Below are 20,633 nucleotides of genomic sequence, written 5' to 3'. Positions count from 1 at the left end.
CACTGGCTGCACCAAGTCCTTCCTTCATCCCTTGCTTGCTCAATCGGCGTGCTGGGCACGTCGCTCCTTCTTTACGTTTCAATTGCTTCGTTGCTGCTGCAGATATGAGCGGCATCGAGGAAAATATCTTAGTGCTCGATCTCGACATGCAAGACGCTACTTCTATGCCAACAGGGAGCTTCCCAGTCACTCTAATGACCGAGAAAGTTCGATACGACCAATTGAAGAAAAAGCTGCGAGCAGTTTAGTTAGATCATGAGAGTGAAATGGCTGATATAATCAACTTCTATGTAAGCTTTCCTTCTTCAAAAGTTGTGTGCCTTAAACTAATGTTTCTTTAGGAAGCCTATATAGAAGATAGCAAAGTCGCTCACGTTAGAGAAGAAACACAGCAAATCCTCTGCAGACAAAGTCTCCCAACACATTTCTCGCCTTACGAACCAAGTCAGCATACTCCAGGCTCAGAAGTTAGCTCTGGAAAATCAACTCTTTACCGAGTCGCTCACCACTATCTCTGTTCCCAATACACAGTCAGCTATAGGCAGTCAGCCTTCGCTTACCGCTACCTCTCTTCTCCATACACAGTCAGCTGTAGGTAGTCAGGTTTCGACAAGCGGCACTACATATCCGCTCTATAATCGCCCGCATGAGGAACATCTCTTACAGTCCAACACGGGGACTCAACAATACGAGTCATGTCTTACAATGAGCAGCATGGTCCTGTTCGAGCTTGACGCAAATGGACAAAGCCGCCACGAGGAAATGTCCTTCCTGAACTCATCGACTCGAGTACGCATCTGAAACAAGATGCAGTATGATTACTCCATGTTGGAGCAAGATTACTCTGAAAACACCGCGGATAAACGTCACGAATTATTCGTCAAATGCTACACAAAAAGGCATACCGAGACGAGAGTAAGATGGCCGACCTAAACGTATGCCTCAATCAACGCCTGTATAGAAATGGGACCGCACCTACCATGACCGATATCACTTGTGCGAGATGTGTCCGAGCTCGTAGAATCTGCGCACGCCTGGAGCTTGTTGGGTCTGAGTACAAGCTGTGTATTCATCCTTTTGCGTTGGCTAGTAGGCAACCAATCGGTGCAGCAACAGATGCTGTATACTGGATGGGGGAGTCCAATGCCAAGTTATGGTAATGCTCAGATGAGAACATCACAGTCGCTGGGTCGAGTACAGCAGCCAGGACTCATATGGCTGCCTCTCTTGAGAGTCTACATGCATTGATGGTGGGCCGGATCCTGCGTAAGTTCGAAGTCTTAAATTCAGTGGGTTCAAGATTGCTTACACAACCGTAGCCCAACTCAACGGTTTCACGATTAGTTACGACCCAGACATAACTCCGTTTGATGTGTAAAAGGTACGCACAAGTCGCATAGTTTGACGGTATGCACCAAGTCGGATGGTTTAATGGTAGGCACAAGTCAGATGGTTCGGTAATGTGTGAACAGGATTACCAGTGTATCATATATAGTAATACACGTTTCTCGACCAAAGTGATCTTAATAATCTCGCTACTATTCAAGTATGCTAACGTATGTATGTTAGGCCCGTCAACTACATGTAGTTTATTACTCCACATTCTAGATGCCAAGGATAACATCTGTTATAGACTCTCAGTAGTGTACACTTGAGTATACTCGACTATGTAGTCGTATACCATAGCTTTTATATCTGTACTATAACATAACGCATGATATGTAGTCGCCAGGCCTAGAGTTTTCATCGTGTATACATCCGAGAATGCAGAGCTCTCTGACCCAACGCAATCGAAGTTAGTCAACATTTTCAAGGCTAAATGTAAGTCTCGGAGTTGCCGTTGTGCTGCATACGATAATTTGAAGAGAGCATAGTGCAATTATGTATCTTTAATTCATGTGCGGAACCACGAAGTATAGCGTGTAGTCACCGTCCATGTAGTGGCCTGGCATGGGCCTACCTGTGCTAGAGTCAATATCCCCAGGGGTATGCAGGCATGATCATCATCCTTGTTCCTTTCACAGATGTTGGAAGATACGGTATGTAGTTGCCTTGCATTGAACTACCTATCGTGTACATCTGAAAGTATAGAGGGCATGATCAACCCGCATAGGCAGTAGCTGAAAAGCAAGCCGTCAGCCTACTTCTTGCGTCCACCCTTCTCACTACCCTTGCCCTCAACTTGGCCAGTGATCTTCTTCTCGAACACGTCAGGATGCAGGGTCCTACCAGTCTTGTCCTTGAACCTCCAGCTGACCCTGTTCCACACCATCGCGCAATCTTGCTGCAGGATGCGAGCGATCTGACGCAAGTCATCAGCTGAGAAGGTGTCATCGGGCCTGAGCTCTATCGTGGCTGGGCGGGCTGGTGCGGGTTCGGCGGGCTCGGGGGGCTTGACCTCGTCTTTGCCTTGAGAGCGGGACTGCGAAGGGGCTTTGGGGGCTTTGGAAGGGGCCTTGTTCGAGCGGGGGGCGGATGCGGGTTTGGTAGGGGCGGACCACTGATCTGCTACGCCGTCTCCACCTGGGTTGTTCCATGTATTGCTCGTGACAGCATTGTCTGCACCAGCACCAGCCTGATCGTTACCACCCCAAGTATTACCGCTGTCCCAAGCAATTTCACCACTTGTGTCAGCGCCACCAGTTGCAGCTGTAGGACCACCCCAGCCAGCGTTATTATCGCCTGTATCGTCCCATCCAGTTGTTTCTCCTGGCTTTTCCCATCCACTGGCAACACCAGATGCGTGAACACTGGCCTGCTTACCCCAAGAATCCTCTTTCTTGTCAGAGTTCCCCTTGTTGACATCATCATCAATACCAAGACCTAGCATACCAAATGAATCATCACCGACACCGATGTCAGCTGGAGCCTCTATCTCGTTCTCAACCGCCCTGTTGTCATTACCCTTCTTGCCTTTTTTTCCCTTCTTGCCTCCACCTCCATCACCACCACCAGCTGCTCCTCCCTTCTTCGCAATGTCGGGCTTCCAGTCTACGGGCTTGATCTCTTTGAAACGTCTAGCACATTCACCATGCGGCTTGCCGACCTCTTCAGCAATCTTGGTCCACTTCATGACCGCATTTTGTGTCTTCAACTGTATAAGCTTTTCATCCTGCTCCTTGGTCCACGACTGGGATTCGTCCGCTTTCTTTTCCGCAACAACTGGCACTACTGTTGCTTCCTGCAGTGTTATCTCAACCGGAGCGCCGGTTGCTTGTGGTCCGCCTGTAGTATCGTCCTTCTTGTTGTCTTTACCATCCACGGCAATTGGCATATCCCAAGGGTTTCCAAGGGCTCCAGATGCCCATTGGTGAGGGTTGCCACTGGTATCGTTTTTCGAGTTAACAATACCCCAGTCGGTGGTTCCCCAAGCATCTTCTTTGTTACTCGCCGCTTTCTTCGAGCCCGAGTGCTTAGTTCCGTTCTTCGCCTCAGTATTGTCCCAGGAATTTTTAGCGTCATTTGCGGGCTTGTCTGGAGCACCGTGCTTTGACGCGCTCTTCGCAGCCAATGCCTCGTGTGTCGAGCGCTTCTCCGATGGTACCTTTGCAAGAGCGGCTGCGGTGAGGCGCGACTTGCCGGTGCCTGTCAATCTGCCTTTGCGTCCGTCGCTTGCGGCCCATTCAATTATGCCACCAGGGGTGGTAACCTGTTCTTTGTTAATGTATCTGATGGATTATGTTATGCAATTGGGTACTCCACCATTTCAGCTAACTGACTGGGTCTTCTAGGCCGTGGCACCGATGGCTGTTTGGGTCCCTTGAACGGCTTGTCAGAAAACCCTAGAAGGTAACTCATCGACACTCTGCGAGGAGGGCCGTTGGGATCTGCCATGGTGGGGGATGTTATGGGCGAGTGCGTTGTCGTCGGGTTACCTTGGTGCAGGAGAGTCGCAATCCTACAACTGCAGTGCGACAGTAGCAGCAATGGAGCAGAAAGAAGGCAGAATATGAGAGAATTGGATGCTGTCGTTGGTCAACTAGCAAGTTGGACAAGAAGCGTGCAACGAAAATGGTGCGGGGGGTGACCTCGTGGTTGGCTTGGCGGCGAGGAGTCTGTGTTTGGGATGAACTTATGGAGAGGAAAACAACGAGTATAATCGATTAGAGAAAATGACAAGGAAACAGCTACCGTGACATGCAGAGAAAGTAAAGGTGAAATTTGGCTAGCACCGTTCACTGGCGTTCGCTGATACAGCACAAGCTATGTTTATGCACCTTACGCGCAGTGCAGTCCAGCAATTATTCATAAGACACCACCTTTGAGTGCTCATGTCCGCGCTTTCGACTTCGTCTTTACGCCTACATGATACCTACAAGACCAGCCCTGGAGTGGGTGGAAACTTGGCTGTGATGCGTAGCCTGGGAGCACATGGCGATGATGTTGGCCACACGTAGACCACACTACATTGCTGCTGTCATTAGTTCCAAACTACGCGTTCACGACTGCACGAGACACAATATGGGTGAGAGGTTGCGTGGTTCAAAGAGAGTTGAGACGATGAATCGCGCCAGCTGACTAATCCTAACTAGCGTGTCTTAGGGCGGATTGCGGGCAAGCTGGCATCTCCGTGTGTGTACTTGGCACTTGTACAAGTTCAACCCTCACACGCGCAAGAGCAGCACCACGACATCTGCAAATATGATATTTCCGAACCTTGCCATTTTCGCTGCGGCGAGCAGCTTGCTGTCATTCGCGACAGCCCACAACATTCAAATGAAGGCCCACCAGCGTGAATGCTTCCACGAGTCGCTCCACAAGGAAGACAAGATGACCGTCACCTTCCAGGTCGGCGACCGGGAGTTTGGGGGCAGTGGGAACTTGGAGATTGACTTTTGGGTGCGTCAATTACAAATCATAGCCATGCTGCAACGGGCAGGGCTGACTTGCTGCCTAGATTGAAACCCCTTCCCGCAGTTACCAGCTCCACGAACGCGGCGTATCCTCTGGCGACCACTCATTCGAGGCGAAAGAAGACGGAAAGTACACATATTGCTTCAACAATGAGCATTGGGGTGCCAACACAAAGGAGGTCTCGTTCAACGTACACGGCATTGTCTACGTGCCCGAGTCGGAGGCACCGCAGGATCCGCTAGAGAAGGAGGGTAAGGACAGATGTTGGTATACTACAAGATTTTATGCTGATGGTCACAGTGCGCACCATGGCAGAACTCGTTGCCCAGGTCAAGGATGAACAGAGCTACATCATCGTCCGCGAAAGAGTACACAGGAATACTGCCGAAAGCACAAACGCCCGCATCAAGTGGTGGAGCATATTTCAGCTTCTAGTACTCGTTGGACAGGGCTTCTTCCAGGTGTGGTGGCTGAAGCGCTTCTTCGAGGTGAGTGGGGCTTGTTGAACGGCCAGCTATAACCTAGTACTGCCGAACTAACACCACTCGCAGGTCAAGCGCGTTGTATAACCGTTGTTCCTTTGTCTCGTAGCACGCATATGATGCAGAATGACGTGTCTCTTGCCTCGACCTGCACTGTCTAGCTTTTTCATTTACTTGTCTGTTTGGCGTTGAAGCGCATGCTTTCAAGGCGTCGCAAAAAGATGGAGTATTGTGGATACGGCATCATGACTCATCAGAAGAGTATAGGGTAAGGTTACTTGCATATGTATACTTGTTCAGTTCTCCGTTCGTTCCACAGTCGACCGATCTGGCTTCTGCTTGGCAGGCTTGGCACCCACCCAACGGGTCGCATCGGCCACCTGGTTTGGTACTGCCTGGCAAGAATAAGGATACGTGTGCCTGAGTGGTCGTTGATGATAAGTACGGTGGCCAAGTGTTGTGACTGTTCGCAGATCGGTCCACCTCATAGTGTATTGGCTACCATTTAGCATTCCTGCTCATGTCCAGAAGACAACTATAAAGGGCAGAACAGCTCTCTACAGCTCTCAAAACGGCTCCCAAATCCTTCTTATCTCTCGTAGTGTTTGTCGTGCAATTTCCCACACCGCTATTATCTCATTACGTCAAGCTTCGGGTAGGTACCTCGCAACTTCAACTTCTTAATTGGCCAAGTGTGGAATATACATCTCCGGCATCTTCCGACCAACGTCTTAATGCATCTGCCTTGTTTGCAGTCGCAAGAGGTCCGCGTGAATTTGTAGCATCGTGGAGCGCTCGATTGGTCGCATCTTGCACCGCCAGCTCTTGAATTCACCACCTGGTCCAGGCAAGAAACACGTCGCGACTTCCTCCCGTAGGTACTTCGCCGTTGGTTGCTAGGGTAGCGCAATTTCCATCACTCTTACCATTGGCGACTCCACGCCTCTGTCACCACGAGTTACCGTTAGTATAAACAGTCAACAACTACCAACACAATGGACTTGCAGCTCAACTGACTACAAGTACAACACATGGATCCTTCCCAAGATCGCGTGCCTGCCGCATGGCATTCGGACATGGATTTGGCTGACGTACATGACACTGCCTCCATGCGCACACGCGACACGGCCACTTCCTCTGGTCGAACTGCAGGTGCTTTCGTCCCAACCCCCCCATCACCTGAACTAGACCATCAAAACTACAACCATCCGCCAGAATCGATCCTGCCCACGGCTTGCTTCAATGGTCAGCGACCTCCCACTCCACCCCGCCATGACCAGGACAATTGGTATGATCCGCGATTCGTCCCATTCGCTGCCCAGCCACGTCGAACAAGGTCGTCTTACAAGTCTCCCTATGAGTCTCCTTGTGCGCCTTCCGGGTCTCCTTATGCACCTTCCCATGCATCTTCGTATACCTTATCGCATGCTCCAACAGATAGCGAGGTACACCAGGACAGCGACCTCCAACATGAGCGTATGCGCCAAACGGCAGCTGCAGCTCAGAGTCACGCTCCTAGCACGCCTGTGTATTCATCCCCCCTGCTGCCTCTAACCCAGCAACAGCCTCTGCAAACATCTCCACAGGCAACCCCGCAGGCAACTCCACCAATTCAGCTATGGCCGACTGATACGAGCATGGTGGATTCGACAACCAAGAAGAAGCAAGAATTGTACAAGAAGAAGGGCGAAGAGCGGAGAAAGTCAATATCATCTCGCAAGCAATCGGAATCCTCACAGGTCTCTGCAAATGCGCCTCCGACGTTCCTAGCTCCGGTACTACCGGAAGCATCTCAGCCCACTCGTAAAACCGGTCGGAGTAAACGGAAAACCATATCTCAGCCGAATTCTGCGCCCACTCAACCGCCACCACTTCGGACTATTGTACCTGCGTATAGCTTCACGCCACAGCAACAGACACCACCTCAACCCGACGGGCTTCCCTTGTATCACCCCGCGGCTCCAAATCCAGGCTTCTACTCACAGCCTCAAACTCCATACTTCAGTAATGATCAACAACAGCTCTATGGCCATAGTAGTCCTATGCTGAATCGTTACGACCGAATACAATACCAGGTTAATAGTAGTCTTGCGCTGTACACTCAGCATCCCCAACATCCCCAGCAACTTCGGTATCCGCAATATCCACAGCAGCCGCGCTCCCAGCTCCCGCAACAGCCTCAGTTCCCGCAGCATACTCAGTTCCCACAGTATGCTCAGTTCCCGCATTCTCAGTTCCCACAGCACGCTCAATTCCCGCATTCTCAGTTTCCACAGCAACCTCAGTTCTCCCAATACACCAACACATTTGAACATCAGCAGCAACCTCAGTTCCAGCACTCTCCACATTCTCAGTACTCTAACACGTTTGATCATCAGCCTTACCAAACCACATCCACGTCTCTAGTACAAACAGAAGAGGAAATGCAAGAGGCCCCCGCAGCACCCACAGTCAACACAGAAGAAATCTACCAGCATATCACCTCCATCTACACCGACTACAAATGGCCAGTCAAGCTCTACCAAATCAATCCCACCCCTTCTTTCGACTTTGCCCAAGCATATCTCGAGAAGTGGTTCGTATGCCACATCTATGACTCCCCCAGCCACAGTTGGCAGTCGCACACGACAACCGGTTTCATAAAAAATGGCAACCATTACTCCTTTCTCGTTTTGCACAATGCTGCCAACCCGTTCACCCGGGACGAGAAGAAAACATCTTCGACGAGCATCGGTGTATACGGTCGCTATGCACATGAGCATGACCAGATCCACTGGATGACTATCGCGCCATGTATAAAAGATTTGATGGCAGGCATGCTGGAGAAGACCGTTTCCAAGCTAAAAGAGACATGGAAGTTTGATATGCCCAAAGCAAGCGAAAGGCGGTTTCATCGCGCGTATTGGCATGCGGCTAATATGCTTCCGCTGAAGGGGTTGTTGAACAGCAACATGGAGCCTGAGAAGCCGCACGATGCGCTGGAGGACGCAGAAATAGAGGATGAACCGTTTGGGTTCACGGTGGAGGACTTGCAGACGGGTGAGCCGAATGAGAAGGGTCAGGAGATTTGGGAGGCTATCGTGAAGGAAGTAGACGGGAAGGATATGGATACGCTCGGAGGCGACCATGTTGTCACTGGAGGGACGGAGGTGGAGTTTGAGGCGGGCCTGTACTGAAGGGAGAATGGGTTTGATGTTTGGTATTTGGTATTTGGCGTCAAGGCTGGATGGATCATGGGCCACGGCCCATTAGGCCTACTTCTGGTGTGTAAAAGGGTTTTCTACCGACTGGGTCGGTTTATCCGTGTGGCGTTCAGGTGGCGTTCAGGTGGCATAGGGCTCCCATATGGAAGGCAATGCATCTAGGCATGCGGTTCTGGATACGGTGGTCTAGCATTGCAGCCACATGCATCAATCACAAAAAAGTCTTATGTAGAAAAAAGTTTTCCTCGTCTCAAACTCGCCTCCTTGCATTTGCATTTCACCCCCACTCGCACAAACCGATAGAAACGGTATACAAGCTGGACTGACTACACTGCTTTCAAAGCTGATAGACCAAATAGTGGCCCAAGACCTTTGTCCCGCATGCAACAGCAGTACATAAGCTCTTCAATCAATCATCAATCTCCTCATCATGGACACCCAACGCCTCCACGCTCTCCGTCAGACCCGCGCTAGGCCTGAGATATGGCGCAGAAGTCGAAGAAGACGGTTTCTTCCCCTTCCCCTTCCCCTTCCCCTTCCCCTTGGTCCTCTTCTTCTTGGTACCGCTTGTCTCACCAACGGGAGGAGCATCTCTCACCCACCTACTGATTGCCTCTGCTCGTTCCGTAGAAATCGGGTATTCACGACCGTCGTCCTGGGCCCAGCGTTTGGGAGGCGTAGGCTGCGGACTAGCAGGGTATCCATCGTCATCGACATCCAACTGGCGCTTCTTCTCCGCCTCCTCGTCTTCGCGGTTGCGGCGTTCGCGGGCGCGGACGGCGCGTTGGAAGGACTCTTCGTCTACAACGCGTTCGTCGGCGAGGGCTTCGAGGATGGCTTCGTGCTTTTGACGTTCGCGCTTTTGGGCTTCGGTTTCGCCGGCGCCGTTGCCGGGTGTCCCGTTCTTGCCGGACATGTCGGTCCCTGGTTTGGTGTTATGACCGGGGAGGGGCGCGGGACGGCACAGGTTCTCCCATGAGGTGCCTAGACCGATCCAGTTTCCAGCACGGCGGAGCACTTCGATCCAGTCTGCACGAGCAGGAGAGCGCGCGGCGAGGAAGATGGGGTAGCCGTCACAGACGCGGGCTAGGCGGGCGGCGTTGTGGGCATGGCGGAGGAGTTCTTTGGGTGGAGTCTGGATGAGCGCATGGCAGAGGAGGAGAGAATGTAGGGCATCGGTGATGAGCGGGTGGTAGGTTATGTTTTCATGACTATCTGCAAAGGCCGTCGCTGCTGCTGAAGCTGTGGAGTCTGCGGATGGTGAGGGCCGGGGCGCTGGGTAGGGAGGTAATGAAGCTGGTGGTGCGGCGTCGAAGAGTTGGGATACTTTGAAGATGTCTGGTGGCGGCAGTTTGGGCCATGATGCACGATCTGAGTTGTTCTTGGTTGGACCGCGATGGGGGATCAGAGCTTCTGAAATGGGCGACGCGGCACCGTTGGTCTGCTCGATGAGGCGATTCATATTAGGCTTGATCTTGTCATTGGTGCCATAGCCATTTGTGCCCCCGTTGGCCGTGTTACCGAGCCTGCGTAGGAACTCCTCAGCGAGGTCGGCGGAAATACCGGGCGTGTAATCGAAGTGAGAGAGAAAGCCGACATAGTCTCGAAGGGCGCGTTTGGCATTTTGGCGGACTTGTTTGCGGGCTTCCAGACGGAGATGGTTGCCCTGCGCTTCTTCAGGGGTAATCGGGTCTGGCTCCTTGCCTTGTGCAATCTGAGCATCTCGGCGCGCCTTTGCTTCTTCCGCCTCTTGTAGTCCGTCCAAGGCAGCGTGGACGTGTCCGCATGCTATGGTGAAGTATACGCCTGCACGGTGGAAGAGAAGTTGGGTTTCGAGCGAGTTGGGCTGGTCTTCGTCGGGGATCCTGACTTCTTGCCTCCAGTCTCTGCCGTGCTGTTCTTGCAGCGTCTTGGCCAGCACCAACTGATCCTTGCCGGCACGGTGTTGGGCTATGATATATCTCGCGATGCTCAAAGCCTCACTCAGGTCCTTGGCCGAGTTGACATAGTCCTCTTTGAATATCCTTGTTAGCGCACGGGTTCGCAAGGGGCTGCCATGGTTGGGCCGCTCGCTGATGATGTCGTTGAGGGTATCAAGCGGCGTACACTGGGCCATCATGCGACTCGGAATCTTCTCGTGGAAGAAGTGTACGTACTTGGCATCCACATTGTTTGGTTCCCGCTGCAGGACCAGCTGCGCAACATCCTCCAGGGTACTTGCGCTCTGCATGGTGGCCACGCTCGCCGCAATCTCGTCCAGATGATAGGCCTGACTCAACTTGGTCGTCGCCAGTTCGCGCATGCGGTGTCTGCGCTCTCTACTCAGCTTGGCGGTGCCGCCTCCGCCATAGCCTATGCCCAGGGCGGCTGCACTCCCAAGCATACTGTTGCCCGCATTGTGGCTGTTGCTGAGGGCAGCCGACGTCAGGCCAGATGTGGCGCGCACAGCGAGCGTCGTGGCCTCATCTACTGCACGGCGGATCTTGACCAGATCATAGAAGACGGCGGGGTCAATGGGATGGGGGCGCGGCGAGAGGTAGTTGCTATGGGCGAGCGACTCCAGTACTTCGGGCGGCAGCTGCAACCAAGGCCCATGGAATGACGAGATGTAGCGCCAATGCCTATAGTTCCGCCATTAGGCTCTGCTTTGCTCGTATCGTGACGACAGTACCCGCCCGAACTCACTTGTTGCGACAGATGATGAGCGCAGACGTCGAGGCCTCATTTGCCGCCTTCTTCGCTGCACCGCCAGGGCCGTTGACTGCGGGTGGCGGCGTCGACGAGGCGCTGCCGTTGAGCGCCGCGTCAGCTTGTGCGCTCTTCTTCTTGCGCGCCATGTTCCAAGCTGGTTGATATGCAATTCCGCCAGTCGACGTCTCCGCTCTGTTGTTTGTGGCTTTGCAGATGCGGTATCGATAATAAATTTCGCCTTGGCGTTAGCGTCGCCGGAGGCCTGCGTCAATGTCTCCGACACGCTGCCCAGGTGCTCTCACCCCAGACATGTCACCCTTTGCTATTGCCTTTGCTTTTACTTTGATCGCACCCATCTCTTTCGCCTCTGCGTCCCTGGTCTTGACTAGCCTGCCCAGCTGTACTCAGCCCTGCGATGGTCTCCGCATCCGGTCCAGTGTGCCCCCTTAGGTAAGTAGAGCCATCAATATACCCCACCAATTCTTCCCCCCCACGACATTCCTCCATGATGTCACTCACTCTTTCTTACTCACCCTGCGCATCACACCAACCCACATATTGCTTCTTGGTCCTGGCCACATTCGACAACCCACCTTTCCAACCCCAGGTCATGTCAAAACCTGGTCTATCGTCACCGTTCACAACACATGCGGCTTGTCTGAAGGCTTTGTCCCGATCTTCCGATGTAGCTCCGCCATTGGGGGCATGTGTTCGTAGTAAACCGTCTTATCCCCGAGTATATGCGAAAAACAATACATGCATTTCGAAACATGACAGCTGTGGCTTGAGTCCGAACAGAACAAGCAGTTCCATGTCACACTGCTCCTCCTCGATGCACAACCGTAGACGCCTACCCTTGTTCACATAGAGAACATGGGCCAAGATTCAGCCAAGGCTGCACGCCCTGACGTCTTCCATGGACAAGCTTCCTAGTCCTGTGTCAAGACTTCAGAAGCTAACACGCTGAAGGTGTGGACTTACTATAGACGTTGGCATTCTAGGAAGCCACAGTGGATATCACCGTTGAAACTAGGTACACAGAGGCTAGGTACCTACCGATCCGCAGCGATACGTACCGTACTACTATATTCAACCACCCCAGCCAACTTTCTACATGCATTGGTTACATTCCCACTTCAATTCATACGCCATCAGTCCAACGCCTATCTACATTCTACCTTCCCAAAGGAACAAGCGTAGATCATCTCGCACCACCGAAAATAGAAGCAGCCCCATTGGTCAAATGTTTCTCAGTCACACTGCATGCACATGCCCTTCCCCTGCGGCAACTGTCCCGGTTTGGTACGTGCGTCTACACGCCACCTTCCTTAGATCAAGCCCCCGTTACACCGATGAGCTTGCTCCTGTGCAGTTCAGCATGCTTCGATGCAATTTGCAATTGGACGCATCCAACTTCCAAGTTTTCTCAGAGACCTTGGCGCTATTGCTTAATTGAGACTCGTAGTACTGTGCTTCAACATATTAGCGTGCACTGCTAACTAATCCATCTCCGCCCATTACTGGACTTTTTTTGCATGCAAGAAGAAGCGACCTTATCGTGCATCAAGGATCTTTGAACTTGGATGCACCGCTAGAAGCGCTTTACGACGGCATATCAGCAGAAGATTCTGCTAGATCGACTATGTGGTGGTAGTCTTACGAATGCTCGGCGCTTCCACCACCAGATGAGGGGTAAGATGATTCAACATTAGTTATCACATCTCGGCGCCCACCATACAATGCAAACTTGGCAATTACGGTCCTACTCGCGGGTCTATTTACGGGCTTACGTGTAGACCAACACGAGGGGTAAGACGGGGGATGTGGCGGCAGAAACCGAAACAATTGCGTACTGTACTACCAGCAATTCACGCCACGACTGTGCAGCATAGAAATGACCAAAATAACTGCCGAATTTTGCCGATTGAGGTTTTGTGATCATCGCTGACCCTGTCGCGGTGGTTCTACTTTAAATCGCTCGCTGCAGTGGTGCGACGCACGTACCGTCCGGGAGATACTCAACAAGGATTCTTGGCTCTCCATTCGTGGAGCTTGACACAAAGCTTAAATCGAGGCGCTAGCGAAAGGCTTCAACTATAACTCGCGCAGGCGGCTGATGGCTGACGGCAGCTAGCTTGACCCTGGACGAGATGTCTGCGGGGTAATTCGTCTTCTCGTACGCCTCACCTTTCCACACAAAGCTTTTGGGAGAGCGAAAAAAAATTGTATTTTCAACTTTGTCATATGATGCTTTTCCAGTTGACCAATTGACAAGAGTTCAAACATGGGTTGTTTAGAACAAAGTCTAAACTGTGGCCCAGCACTGGGTCTCTCTGCTTACGGGAGCCTGCAGCCATGCAAGCGCTATATTTTCTCACCACGATGTCCCCGGTACGACGAGCTGCGTGACTGCTTCTTGCGTCTGTGTGGCGGTATGGCAATCCGATCTCGAATCAACAATGCGTACTTGTATCCACCTACTCTACGGCCCGCTCTTGCTTCTCAACACGGAAGGTCCATGGCCTAGCAGTAGTTGAACAGGGTGTTGGCAGCCCGGCTGCAGTTCACTTCCCCCTAGGACATCGTGGAACCGGCTCGCTGGCTTCCTGTGACGCGGTTGGCACTACCTCGGCACGCGAACCCGTTTCGACGTCTTCACCATGTATCCATGCAAGTGAGCGTTTAGGAGATCGGTGGTGTACTGGCCTGTCATCTAGTAGGTCCGACTGAGCGCCATCGCATAAGACCCAGACCTATCTACAGAAAGCTGCGTCGTGGTTGCAGACACAACTCCCACATTCCCGCGGGACGGGTGCTGTATATCTACCCTATCTCATACCCTGTGTAGTGCCCGGCGTCCCAGCAAAGTCTTTCTATCTCCCTGATTGCTCAAAACTCTTTGTGTTGTCTTTTTTCGCGTCGTTTAAGCGTCATGGAGTACCTCAGAAAGAAAGTAACGGACGGCAAAGAAGCAATAGCCACGGATACCACTCTTCTACGCACAGCACGTTATGGTGAGAAGGCTGTTCGCGCAGCTCCTGCCGTGGCCGGACAGTACCTACTCCAAAAAGCTCCCATCATTCAATGGCTTCCCAGGTACGACCCGCGATGGCTACTCAATGACACATTGGCTGGTATCACGGTCGGTGTCCTACTCATCCCTCAATCTCTGGCATATGCAAAAATTGCCACTATCCCTGGACAATATGGACTCATGTCTAGTTGGCTACCAAACTTCCTATACCTCATCATGGGCACTTCCAAAGGTGGGTCAATTATCTGTCTTTTGAGATAAGACACTCACACGTTCTAAAGATCTTTCGACTGGGCCTACCTCGCTCATAGGCCTCTTGACCGCCGAGATTATTGCAGATGTTGTCAAGGACGGATACTCGCCGCAGGCCATTGCGTCTGCTGTTGCCATGTCAGTAGGCATATACGCCATGACTCTTGGTCTGCTCAAACTTGGATTCCTGTTAGAATTCATCTCTGTACCAGTTTTGAGCGGATTCATCTCGGCGGCTGCAATCGTTATTATGCTCGGTCAAATCCCTTCCTTATTCGGCATCTCTGTAGGATCAGGAACCGCACATATCATACACGATCTCTTTGCCAAAATACCCCAGTACGACGGCCCAACGTGCGGAGTGGGTCTCGGAGGTCTGCTCATGCTCTACCTTATGCAAAAGATGGGGCAGCGTTGGGGTAAGAAGAGCAAGGCTATCTGGCTGTTGGCGCTTGGTCGAAGTGCAGTGGTCTTGGTTCTGTTCACCGGTATCTCGTACGGCGTGAACAAAGACAGGAAGAAGAATCCCGTCTGGGCACTTAGCAAGGTGCAGTCAAACGGTATTGCACCGCCTCGTATGCCTGACTCGACACTCATTAGCAAAGTATTTGCTCGAAGTATCGCACCATTTATCGCTGCCGCTCTGGAGCACCTCGCCATCGCCAAAGCATTTGGAAGGAAGAACGGCTATGTGACGGACCCTGCCCAAGAGCTTGTCTATCTTGGCTTCACCAACTTTTTCAACTCTTTCTTCTCCTCCATGGCCGTCGGTGGTGCGATGTCGCGCACTGCAGTAAACTCGGAGTCTGGTGTCAAGTCACCCGTGTACGGTCTCATCGCTGGTGGTGTTGTCATCCTCAGCATCTTCAAGCTTTCCCCGGCATTATACTGGATCCCTAAAGCCACTTTAGCTGCAATCATCGTGATGGCAGTCTGGCACATTGTGGTACCTCTCAGGGTTTTCTACGGCTACTGGCGTACGTCGCTCGTCGACTTTACTACATCCATGCTTGCCTTTTGGCTCACTCTCTTCGTCTCTTCTGAAGTTGGGATTGGTACGGCGGTCGGTTTCAACATCGCTTACCACCTCCTCTTCCAGGCTTTCCACCGTGTACGTCGCGTCACCACTATTGACGTGGAGGCCAATAATCGCCCGACTGGCATCCACGCCATCCCGCTCCACACACAAGTCTTTAGCATTTCACAATCTATGCTCTTTTACAACGCTTTTCACATCAAAAACCAATGTCTCGACACAGTGCAGACGTACAATTCCGGTGACCTCACGACGTTGGAGACTGCGCGGGCGAACCGTACCTGGAGCGTGGCTGGTAAAGACCGCGCCAACCGTCTACGCAACCAAGCAGGGATCTTTGACGAGCCCATGCAGATACGCAACGTGGTGCTTGATTTGCACGCCATGCACAACATTGACACTACCGGTTTGACTGCGCTGAAAGACCTGAAAGCAGATATCGAAGCATATGGTGGTAAGAACGTACGACTACGGCTTGTCGGTCTCAATGAGCGGGTGCGAGAACGCTTTGTGAGATTTGGTTGGACCCTAATCAATGCATGTGATGCTGGGAAGGAGGGAAAGAAGGGTACAATTGTGTATGACAGTGTGGAGGAAGCGGTGTTCAGGCGAACCAGAACCTTCTCCACAGACGATATTGAGGTTGAGCCTCTAGAGGTACACATTGTGGGCGAAAAAGAAAAAGATATGGTTTAGATGCGGGTGCAGTTTCTTGTAGTTTAGACCATTTTGGGGCTTGAACTGCGTTGCGACATCTTTGGGCTCGGTTTTTCACTCGTTATATATACCCGTCTCTGTTGTGCATAGCACAACGTAGTATTACACTTATCATTTGCAATCGCGATATATAGGATTTATTGTCGTATCATGTTGGGGACTACTTCCCTTCTTCAGTTGTCTGATTCCATCAATACCTGCCAGAGGCTGAATCCGATAGCAACCCGTTTTACTATCTCGTAGAGGTTCAATACACTCTCATTCATCAACTAGCTTCGCAGCTCCGAAAGGCTCCACCAGATAATGTTTTTTTGCAGTTGACTAACACTGGTTCCATATTCCAGTACAATGAGCTCTGCCGCAAGATCGACCTCGAACAAGAAAACATAGCCGTCAATGAAGTTCCCGATGTCCCAGAAGGATCTTGGGGGTCACCACTACAATAATCCTTTAGCGTCACTTGAGAATGCATGAAAGTATATGATCATTGCAAACATTTAAGTTAGGAAAAGACCGTTTGCAGGGAGCATTTGCCACCGACAACGTACCAGTATGGAAGTTGCAAACTTGTGATGGCTGCAACATGGTACCATTCTATCCAAATGGGGCATCGTTCTACAGCTAGGATCCCTATATGTGAGCGCGATATTGAAGGTTCAGAGCGCCGTTCGAAAGGCGTGGCTGTGAAGTGTGTAGCAATCATCGGCATACTGAGCACATATTGGCGAGCAGATTATATCGCGACCATATCGACCACATCCAGTGGTGCATGTATGTATTTGAATCTTACAGCACTCGGTACTGGATATCTTTATTGTCTAATACAACGACGTATTCGACCACACACATTCACGCGTCTCTCTGCACGCATAGTAACCTTTTATTGCTTTATACGTTGAAATTCTTCACATACACACACGTTACATAGCTTTACAAATTACAACAAGGATAAACGACATCTTAACATATCTGCACTACCACACCCACGCCAATCAGAAAACCTTAAACCCACCCGGAACCTGCGTCTGAAACATTCCCTGAGGGTCGTACTTCCTCGCAACCCCCCTCAACCTCTCCAACTCCACCTCCCCATAACCCCCCAGGGGATCTTGAAAAGACTCGGCAAAATTCAAATACTTGAAACGATGCAGCACTCCTTCCCCCTTAGCCACATCCTCCACCGCCTTCAACAAGTCCTTTAGTCCCTCCCTAAACCCCTCGTCTGCAGCCGCAGCCTCGAAGGTGAATACAAGCTGCAAAAAAACCACATTCTTCTCTGGCGTCTCCTCAGGTGAAAAGCCCATACTATTAGGTGCGCTTCCGTTACGAGGAGACGCGGGAAGCGATTGGAACGTTAGTTCAGCGACTGGTTTAGCGTAGGCGTACTGTTCCGATATCTCAAGCACGAGCGTCTTCCACTTTGCGTGGATGCTCTGCACAATCGTCGGATTTATATAAAACGAAGTCGTAGCCCAAATCGTGCGTTGCGGGTTCGCAATAACCTGCCTTGATGCATTTCTTGTGTGCTCACTAATGGGCGCTTCGACCATGCCATTTGTAATCTGCGGCCGGACTTCCACGATGCCTTTTAGCGCGCCGGGCTTCTGCGAGGCTTTGGTGTACCACATGATGCTTACGGGGTTGAAGATCGAAGCTGTGTGGTTGTAGCGTATGGTGACCCAGCCTGCGACGTAGGGGTCGTAATCACCGAGTTTAAAGTTGGTGAAGGCTTGGAGGAGAGAAATGGTGGCGTTGGGGGCATAGACTATCCTGCCGCCCCAGAGGGGGCCTGCGGGGTAGGCTTTTAGATCGAAGCGTGTAACGATGCCAAAGTTATTTTGCCCGCCTTTCAGGGCGGCGAAAAGGTCAGAGTGGGAAGTGATGTTTGCGTTTATGATTTCGCCGCTGGCGAGGACTACTTGGAAGTTTACGACGTGGTCGCAAGACCAGCCTTTTTCGGGGCTGAAGAAGGATATGCCGCCTACGAAGTAGTATTTAGTATCACTGAGTGGTATAAGATGGTGTTGACGTACCTCCAGTTAGGAAACCGGCGGTTCCCACAACCCCGATTCGTCCTCCGAGCACGGTCAGGTTACGCTTCTCTGCCTCATCGTACACGTTCTGCCACAACGCTCCTGCTCCAACTCTCACAACTTGATCACCTCTTGCAACTTCGACGTTCTTTAGACTCTGCATGTCAATCGTAACACCATCCTGAATGTTGTTGTAGCCGGCATTCGCATTGTGCCCTCCGCCCTTGATCGCGAACTTGGTATGATTACTGTCCTTCAACACAGTGACGGCGGTAGCTACATCCTGCGCAGAACTGGGCCTGAAGATGCAGTACGGGTGTAACCTTAGCTGAAGGAATGGATAGGATACGATGGAGGCATTGTATGTCGACGCCGAGGAGTAAAAGGTATTATTCGGCAACACTGAGGAGAGAGCCTCACAGCCATCAATCGAAATATTCCATCCGAGCGCGGAAACAGACAAAACATGAAGCAACGATATCAAGGTTGAAAACTGCATTTTGAAAGGCTTGAACACAGCAGTAATGTGCTTTACTCAAGTCTCACACCATGGCGCCGCCTCCTTTTTAAACGCCTCATCCCGCCTCAATCTTCCGGATTTCATGATCAAAGTGAGGTATGTGCTCTCGTCGGAAATACTCAAGTTTCCGAAGGTGGGAATATTTGCTCAAGTTGTGGCGTGACGCCTCCCGAAGTCTCAGTCAGCCGCAGCTGAGCCTGCGACGTTTTGATTGGCCGACTCGCTTATTGGAGCTCTTAAGTTGGGTTAAGACGTGTAGTCAGATTTACACCGGATACGAAGATCAGGCTGTGTTTATGCAGGGAACGCGGGGATCCGAAGAAGTTAACTGCAGAGCGTTGTTGGAGAGACGGAGGGCGGGAGTGCCGGGAAGGGCCGGGTGACTAGCGCGGCCCCCGGGTGTGATGTTGCTTTGTATCACTGAGCACATGGAAGCCTGACAAAGATTAGGTACTGGAAGTTGATATTATGTAACAAAATTATAGATCAGGTTGTCCCTAATGCTATGATCTAATGCGCGTGTGAGACAGCCTAGGCATGTCCCAGTCCGTCTTTCTCCGGTAAAATCACAATGCTACCCTACACAAACTTTAGGATGCACCTCAACGCTTCTAAATCATCCCATTCATAAGTTTCTCCGTCTCCCGGACAGACGCTTACACAATAGGCATCTTATCTGGTATATTGCTCACCCCAGTCTTGTTGCCAAACCCGCCCATGAGTAACATGATACGATCGGGCTCAGTAAGAATGGTCGACACGATAAAAAAGCCAAGGTCGGTTGATAATTGAACGTTTCAATAACTAATTGTTATTACCGCGCTCTCAACTTCCCCAAGGCTCACTAAATTATACATCTGCACCATCACGCGACCCCTTTGTAATAGCGTCTTGCCACCTAGACTGTCAGGAGGAAATTGCATCGGCCACCTAACAGCCCCTCGTAGCCATCACGCCCACACTACCAATACCACATTCAGCGAACAGGATACACTGTCATCGGTAGCCTCAGAATCCTAGGCATACTTCTCATTCAACTATATACAATACATCCAGCTCTTATCACCGCCCTGGTCATCGGGGCTCTGCTTGAGTTGTGGCTAATTTTCTCGCTCACATATGCGGCACTACAACGGTACAATGACCTAAACTATGGCGGAAGAGTGAAGAATGCCTTGCTGCTGAAGCTCTGAGGTCTCGAGGCGAAAGACGCACAGCCTCGTGTGTTCTTAACATTTTTGTGAACGGTCTGTAGGTACTGTATTCCAGCTACCTAATCCAGATGCTATTTACAGTCGAGATGAAGAGAAGAAGAGGAAGTGAGCGGCCATCCCGCTTTGTTTGGGTTGGCGCGCGGCGCACGGTGCACGGGCTGCTGGGGGAAGGAGTGATAGAAGGAAGGAAGCGACTAGGCCAGCGGCCTAGTCATGTGACCTAGGGCTCAGCCCGTTACAATTTTACCCCGATATCGTTACGAGACAAAACCACTCGGTTCCATATGTGGAATTGCATCTTTGTTGTTCACTTAAACAGCTTATAGACTTATGATGCTGCTCACTACAAAACATCGAGGCGGCTGTAGCTAAAAATGATGATCAGCCATCGATGGACTCACCTTCACCTGCTGCTCAGCCCCGCTTTTACGGCGGCTCACCACTGCTCAACAAGAAGCAAATGGAAGGCGACGGACTCACCTTCACCTGCTATTTAGCACTACTTACGGCCTTGGCATGAGCATATAAACCGCCCACCTCGCTTTTGTTCTTCTACACCACTCTCCTCTCTTCTAGCACAGTCATGGTATTTTTTTT

General features: G+C 51.3%; 7 protein-coding genes across 7 annotated transcripts; 4 read left to right on the top strand and 3 right to left on the bottom strand.

Annotated features, from left to right (window-relative positions):
* Window positions 1-2,140: 2,140 nt before the first annotated feature.
* Window positions 2,141-2,830, bottom strand: PtrM4_033380 (uncharacterized protein; the record flags this gene model as incomplete). Its single annotated transcript, XM_001939162.2, has 1 exon — window positions 2,141-2,830. The coding sequence occupies one exon, from the start codon at window positions 2,828-2,830 to the stop codon at window positions 2,141-2,143; it is 690 nt and encodes a 229-aa protein (XP_001939197.2).
* Window positions 2,831-4,641: 1,811 nt separating this feature from the next.
* PtrM4_033370 (transmembrane emp24 domain containing protein 2 precursor) lies at window positions 4,642-5,423 on the top strand (the record flags this gene model as incomplete). The annotated part of the gene is made up of 4 exons (XM_001939161.2): window positions 4,642-4,839; window positions 4,898-5,105; window positions 5,155-5,342; window positions 5,406-5,423. 4 exons carry the CDS (start codon window positions 4,642-4,644, stop codon window positions 5,421-5,423), a joined length of 612 nt encoding a protein of 203 aa, XP_001939196.2.
* A 989-nt stretch (window positions 5,424-6,412) lies between these two features.
* Window positions 6,413-8,512, top strand: PtrM4_033360 (PAT1 multi-domain protein; the record flags this gene model as incomplete). The annotated part of the gene is made up of 1 exon (XM_001939160.2): window positions 6,413-8,512. One exon carries the CDS (start codon window positions 6,413-6,415, stop codon window positions 8,510-8,512), a length of 2,100 nt encoding a protein of 699 aa, XP_001939195.2.
* Window positions 8,513-8,948: 436 nt separating this feature from the next.
* Window positions 8,949-11,376, bottom strand: PtrM4_033350 (Tymo-45kd-70kd multi-domain protein; the record flags this gene model as incomplete). The annotated part of the gene is made up of 3 exons (XM_066104041.1): window positions 8,949-9,015; window positions 9,142-11,160; window positions 11,225-11,376. The coding sequence occupies 3 exons, from the start codon at window positions 11,374-11,376 to the stop codon at window positions 8,949-8,951; spliced, it is 2,238 nt and encodes a 745-aa protein (XP_065966243.1).
* Window positions 11,377-11,539: 163 nt separating this feature from the next.
* On the top strand, window positions 11,540-11,680 carry PtrM4_033340 (uncharacterized protein; the record flags this gene model as incomplete). Its single annotated transcript, XM_066104040.1, has 1 exon — window positions 11,540-11,680. The coding sequence occupies one exon, from the start codon at window positions 11,540-11,542 to the stop codon at window positions 11,678-11,680; it is 141 nt and encodes a 46-aa protein (XP_065966242.1).
* A 2,482-nt stretch (window positions 11,681-14,162) lies between these two features.
* On the top strand, window positions 14,163-16,248 carry PtrM4_033330 (SUL1, Sulfate permease and related transporter (MFS superfamily); the record flags this gene model as incomplete). Its single annotated transcript, XM_001939158.2, has 2 exons — window positions 14,163-14,496; window positions 14,546-16,248. The coding sequence occupies 2 exons, from the start codon at window positions 14,163-14,165 to the stop codon at window positions 16,246-16,248; spliced, it is 2,037 nt and encodes a 678-aa protein (XP_001939193.1).
* A 1,013-nt stretch (window positions 16,249-17,261) lies between these two features.
* On the bottom strand, window positions 17,262-18,801 carry PtrM4_033320 (GlcD, FAD-FMN-containing dehydrogenase; the record flags this gene model as incomplete). The annotated part of the gene is made up of 2 exons (XM_001939157.2): window positions 17,262-18,250; window positions 18,303-18,801. 2 exons carry the CDS (start codon window positions 18,799-18,801, stop codon window positions 17,262-17,264), a joined length of 1,488 nt encoding a protein of 495 aa, XP_001939192.1.
* Window positions 18,802-20,633: the final 1,832 nt, after the last annotated feature.

Source organism: Pyrenophora tritici-repentis, chromosome 1 (assembly GCF_003171515.1).
Source record: "Pyrenophora tritici-repentis strain M4 chromosome 1, whole genome shotgun sequence".
NCBI lineage: Eukaryota > Fungi > Ascomycota > Dothideomycetes > Pleosporales > Pleosporaceae > Pyrenophora > Pyrenophora tritici-repentis.
This window is presented reverse-complemented; position numbering and strand designations above follow the sequence as displayed.